Genomic DNA, 6216 nt, shown 5'->3' with positions numbered 1-6216 from the left:
GTAAAGCTGCTGCAACTGCATCCAAAAATGGAATCCTCTGTATCGAGAAGCGCGAGAAACGCCTGATTTGGCGCTTAATTTGGCTCAACAAGCTTTCTGAAAATGGGGAAATGGCCGCTCACCCATCCTTCTCTAATTAGCAAATTTGACTCTGTCGCTCTCGATTCCAAACTTGGCGCCTTCGGACGGCAAGAACCAACAAAAACAAACATCATGGTAAAACTTTACTTCTTGTTCCTCAGAGACCAGGAAAACAGAACCACAACGCCTGGGTTTTCTCTGGGAACAAGCTCTTTATTTCTTTTACTATCACTATCTCCTTTATCTCTTCTCTCGGATCCCTTTGTTCGTTCATTCTTTTTAGATTTCTAGGGGTGAATCTGAAGAAGAGGGCATTTCAAATCTCCTCGTGCCTTTTATTTCTGTTTCTCTGTTATTATGTGCTTTGATTTTTCGTGGATTAGTTCAATGCAACATCTAGAATACTGCCGTTTGTGACTGCCATTTGAGTTTTTTTTGAGAAAAAAAGAGGAAAAGGACGATGAATTGCTTTCAATGTTGTATGTCAGAGGAGAAAGTCAAAAGGAAATCTTCAAAAAAGAGCGTTAAGGAGCATCAGGAGCCAAAAGCTCTATCCTCATTTGCCAACATTTCCTTTAAATCTGGTTGGCTCTCTTCACATTGGTTGCATATCACTGTTTTTTCAATCTCAAGTCTAAATCTCCATGTAGGTTTTATTAGCTCATTGGAATTTGAAACGCATTTTCGGGTTTCGACTGTTCTTGCTCAAAATCAGTGTTTCAGCATTGAATCTTGATATGGTTTGAGGCATTAATACACTCCAAGAATTCCCCCTTGTGTTAGTTTTTAATAGTTCATGTGTTTCCTCTCTCGAACATGATATTTGAGTTTTGATTTGTCTTATGGTAGAGAGTATCTGTTTTTCTCCAAATAAATATATATCAGGTTAGGAATCACGAAGTTTTTTTCATGTGTTTCCTCTCTCGAACATGATATTTGAGTTTCGATTTGTCTTATGGTAGAGAGTATCTGTTTTTCTCCAAATAAATATATATCAGGTTAGGAATCACGACTCTCCACAATGGTATGATATTATCCACTTTGAGCATAAGCTCTTGTGGCTTTGCTTTGGGCTTTCTCAAAAACCTTCATACCAATGGAGATGTATTTGTTACTTATAAACCCATGATCGTTCCTTACATTATCCAATGTCGACTCCCTCCCAACAATCCTGAACATATTATCCTAACCCCTAAAACATACCTAGAATTTGGAGTTCGTTGGAATTCCAAATGTGTTTCAGCCTTGTATCTTCCTTGATTGAGTATGGTATTTGAGCTAGGAAACTTTATATGGTTGAGGCATATGGTAGTTTCGTTCTCGGAACGGATTATGTTTCTTAATCACTAACTATCTGTTGGCAGTAATTTGTTTCATTGCTTCATACATGTGTAAAGTGTTTGATGGATTAATTCCTGAATTATTTCAACTCTCTTCTTATTCAACACATTCTACAAGATCATTGTTTAAGCCTTAGTTGCCTTGATTCTTCAAAATGTAGCAGTTTCAAATCACCGATCATATGTTTAATTCGAAAAACTTGACTGTGAACTCACAGATAACAGTCGGCGAAGGTACATAACTGAGGAGATAAAGAAGTTAGGAAAAGGAAACATCTCTGCTCAAATTTTTTCATTTGGTGAGCTATCTACTGCTACGAATAACTTCAGCCAAGACAATCTATTGGGGGAAGGTGGTTTTGGAAGGGTTTACAAGGGCATCCTCGAAGGCACAAACCAAGTATCGTGACACAACCTTTACTTTCGTTTATGCGAAATAGATTCATTATCGAGTTCTCTATTTATTTGTATTTGGTTTCGTCTTCCTTAGGTAACGGCCGTGAAGCAGCTCGACCGAAATGGATTTCAAGGAAACAGAGAATTCCTTGTAGAGGTTTTGATGTTGAGCCTTCTTCACCATCCTAACCTTGTGAATTTGGTTGGGTATTGTGCTGATGGAGATCAGAGGATTTTGGTTTACGAGTGCATGGCTAACGGTTCCTTGGAGGATCATCTTCTTGGTATGACCTAATGATTCGTTTCTAAATCGATTACGAGCTCATAATATCCCTGAATTATATGTTTGAATTCGTGGACAGTCCTACAAAAAGATTGCTTTAAATGAAGTCATCTAGATGTAGCTATATTTCATGTTAAATTACAAACGTAGTATGTTTCAATGTAAATGTTTCATTTTTAGTAACCGAAATCCAATGAAACCTTGGGATTTTTTATTCATACATCGAAAAAACGAAGGTGCTCGATCTTAAGCTTGCATCAACAAAATTTTTTATATTGGATTCTGAAGTTGGAGCCTCCTATTTTCAGATATACCGCCAGATAAGCAGTGTCTGGACTGGAAGACGAGGATGAAAATTGCCGAAGGAGCGGCAAAAGGACTTGAATACTTGCATGAAACCGCCAGTCCGCCCGTGATATACCGTGATTTCAAAGCTTCAAACATATTGTTGGATGAGGAATTCAATCCAAAGCTCTCTGATTTTGGTCTTGCAAAGTTAGGTCCTACTGGGGATAAATCTCATGTTTCCACTAGGGTGATGGGAACCTATGGTTACTGTGCTCCTGAATATGCGCTTACGGGACAATTGACGACGAAATCAGATGTCTACAGCTTCGGTGTCGTGTTTCTGGAGATTATAACTGGAAGACGGGTTATAGACAATGCTAGACCAACAGCAGAACAAAATTTAATTACTTGGGTATGCTTTTTCTGGTTTGTTATCTCCTCTCACCTGCACACACAAATCATTAAGTCAATGTTTTCAATTTTTCTTGACATTTCTTCATTATTTGATCTTGGTATTAGTGAAGAACATTTAATTTATCTTGTGATGTGATTTACATGTCGATATCTTGTTCCAAACTAAGAAAAAACTTCCTAGCATGTTGATCGATATCGATATTTTTGTGTATGACGAACGTTCTAAGCTCGAACGTTGAAAGATCTGTTGAGGCTAAAAACTTGTTAATTCTCGTTTGATTGCAGGCACAACCACTATTCAAAGACAGAAGGAAATTTACCCTAATGGCAGATCCAAAGCTAGAAGGAAATTACTCAGTGAAGGCTCTGTATCAAGCTCTAGCAGTAGCAGCCATGTGTTTACAAGAGGAAGCGGGTACTCGACCATTGATCAGCGACGTGGTTACAGCAATCGAATACTTAGCCGCAGACAAGGACATCGATGAAGACATAGATGACGATTCAAATTTGGGACCAGATTCAGGTTCAGGAGAAGGTTCTCCGGATAGAAGTAGGAACGATGGAGATAAAATTGTGGAGGGTGATGGTGATGGTGATGGGAGGTGATTTAAAATGGAGTAAACATTTTAAGAGGAAAAAAAAAAGAGAAGATGTTGTGGAGGTGTGGCAATTGTAAACTGGGGCAGCTTGGCGCTTGGCCCCTCATTTCCTTCCTTCTTTGTAATATTTTCCAATATGACAAAGCCATTTTAAGGATATACTGGACCAATGTGCCAAACGGAATTACAACTTTCATCCCTCTTTTTTTTATAGTTTTTTGTTTCCCCTCCCAGGGTCTAGGGTTGTTTCAAGGTAGCTACAGCATATTTACCATTATGCCATGTTGGATTTCACGTCTATTTTCTAACAGTGGTACGTAATGGAGTTTGAAAAGCATAACGTTCGTCTATGTCTGGTTGGCAGTGTAATAAACCTCTGAACTTTTATGTATTTTGTAACTTTTAAATTTGTGTTCAGTGGATTGAATCAACTCACGAGCTATGTTTGACTCACGGGTTGAAGGATTGATCTCTCGGTCCCTCTAGCTCTCGTTCCTTGGATAGATTTAGGATTGTTGTTGCGCATCCATTGAAATTGAGCACCATTGCCATTGTGGTTCACCTCAAACCAACTTTGATGTTATAACCGCATATATCAAATTACTTCAAAATACTATCTATATAGAACCATTCTCAACTTTTTAATTAATTTGTGTGGGAAACAGACTGGGAGCGAGACTAGAAATGTCTATTTAACCTGCGGAGATCGACCCAGAAAAATCTTTGTTCGAATGGAGAATGGAGATGGATTTGGGAAACATTTCTCTTGTTAACTAAATGGGGTCTGAAGCTATTTATACGAAATACTGAAATTTGGAGATTGACACAGTTTTAAATACGAAATACTGAAATTTGGAGGAAAAAAAAAACAAAAACAAAATAATTAAAAATGAAATGCGAAACAACCTATTCTAACCTAAGACTAGAAATTTAAATATTCTAACCTAAGACTAGAAATTTAAATATGAGTCTACTATGCGTCACAGTCTTTGCTCATGATGCCGCCTCCGTACAAGTGCGTCTTGCCTTCACCTGAAAATTGATGTTCATGTAAGAGTTATTTTTCCGCATTAGAGATGAGCATGAAACGCTAGTAGCGACTCTGAGTATGTGGAAATTTAGGGTCGTTACAGTTGGTATCATAGCTCTAGGTTTTAGATTCTGTAGACAAGCCCCGTCACCGTCAGGTACGCCTTGCACAAGATAAGAAAATAGAAATGTTTTCGAACTCGCATGCATTTTTATGTTAATAATACTGAAATTATTGTGACATTTCACCTATTTATTTAAGAGTATGATGTGATGTGTTGCATGGTGAGTGATTTTGTTTGCAATATGATGTTAACTTAGTATATGTGATGGATAGCATAAGTTCATAAGTAATGAGCCTTAGACTTAAGAGATACTATCGTGGTTTCTAGAACCATGCTACCTAGACCACGCAAAAGAGTAAGACGAGGAAGGGAACGATCTCCTATTAGAGGTAGAGGACGAGATGAGACGGAAGAGAGCCCACCTCGAGAAGGATCAGAGACAGGGTTTGAATAAAACCCTTGTTGCATGTATGGTCGATAAGTACCCTTGCGAGGGTAGACCTAGTAACTAAGGATAGAGTAAAGAATGACCAAGCAATAGTAGCCGACCAAACTCTAAGCGTAGACCTAATAGTAGTAAAGACGACCGACTTCAACGTAATACTAGGCATTGATTGACTAGCTACAAACCGTGCTAATATAGACTGTTGCAAAAAAAAAAGGGTAATATTCTCACCACCGGTGAGACCTAGCTTTAAATTTAAAGGCACAAGTACCGAGACTACCCCAAAGGTAGTCACGATGATGAAAGCAAAGAGATTAGTCCAACAAGGCGGTTGAACAATAATAGGATGTGTCGTAGACGTAAGAGGAAAAGAAAAGACCCTAGAAAACTTGCCAATAGTGAACAAGTTCCCAGATGTATTTCCTGACAAATTACCTGGAATACCCCCTTCCCGAGCAATCGAATTCGTCATCGAACTCGGGCTGGGAACTGGGCCTATTTTCAAAGCACCCTACGCATGGTGCCAGTAGAGTTGAAGGAACTCAAGGCGCAATTACAAGACTTATTGGATAAAGGGTTCATTCGACCTAGCGTATCTCCCTGGAATGCACCAATGTTGTTTGTTAAGAAGAAAGATGGATCGATACGTCTATGCATCGATTAGAGAGAGCTAAATAAGAGAACCATAAAGAACAAATACCCTCTCCTAGAATAGAAGACTTATTCGATCCACTCAGAGGGGCAACATTATTTTCTAAGATAGATCTGCGGTCCGGTTACCACCAAATTAAGATCAATGAAAAAGACGTACCAAAGACAGCGTTTAGGAAAAGGTACGATCACTACAAATTTGTAGTGATGTCATTTGGCCTCACTAATACCCCAACTATGTTTATGAAGTTAGTGAACCGGGTATTCAAGGACTGTCTAGACACGTTCGTGATCGTGTTCATTGACAACATCCTAGTGTACTCGAAAATAGACCTAGAACACCAGGAACACCTCCGAAAATTTCTAACCACCCTATGAGAGAACAAGTTGTATGCCAAGTTCTCCAAGTTCGAATTTGGCTACGACAAGTCTCTTTCCTAGGACATGTGGTGTCAAAGGAAGGAGTATCCGTAGATCCTACTAAGGTCAAAGCAGTCACAAAGTGAGAACGCCCAACTATGGTAACATCAGTACGAAGTTTCTTCGGACTAGCGGGATACTATCGAAGGTTCGTGCAGGACTGTGCTAGGATAGCCTCGCTTTTGACATAGTTAACGAGAAAAGA

General features: G+C 39.0%; 1 protein-coding gene across 1 annotated transcript; it reads left to right on the top strand.

Moving 5' to 3' along the window:
* The first annotated feature begins 226 nt into the window (after positions 1-226).
* LOC111783808 (putative serine/threonine-protein kinase PBL23) lies at positions 227-3808 on the top strand. Its single transcript, XM_023664648.2, has 5 exons — positions 227-665; positions 1640-1821; positions 1912-2101; positions 2409-2800; positions 3088-3808. Exons 1-5 carry the CDS (start codon positions 542-544, stop codon positions 3406-3408), a joined length of 1209 nt encoding a protein of 402 aa, XP_023520416.2. The 5' UTR covers positions 227-541; the 3' UTR covers positions 3409-3808.
* Positions 3809-6216: the final 2408 nt, after the last annotated feature.

This window comes from Cucurbita pepo, chromosome 14 (genome assembly GCF_057944985.1).
Source record: "Cucurbita pepo subsp. pepo isolate OVF chromosome 14, ASM5794498v1, whole genome shotgun sequence".
NCBI classification, from domain to species: domain Eukaryota; kingdom Viridiplantae; phylum Streptophyta; class Magnoliopsida; order Cucurbitales; family Cucurbitaceae; genus Cucurbita; species Cucurbita pepo.
Note: the sequence above shows the minus strand (reverse complement) of the source record. Positions and strands in the feature narration are given on the sequence as shown.

Coding starts and splice junctions, on each gene's coding strand:
- LOC111783808 (XM_023664648.2), top strand. CDS start 542: ATGAATTGCTTTCAATGTTGTATGTCAGAGGAGAAAGTCAAAAGGAAA. Junction 666..1,639: donor CAACATTTCCTTTAAATCTG/GTTGGCTCTCTT, acceptor GTGAACTCACAG/ATAACAGTCGGCGAAGGTAC. Junction 1,822..1,911: donor TCCTCGAAGGCACAAACCAA/GTATCGTGACAC, acceptor CGTCTTCCTTAG/GTAACGGCCGTGAAGCAGCT.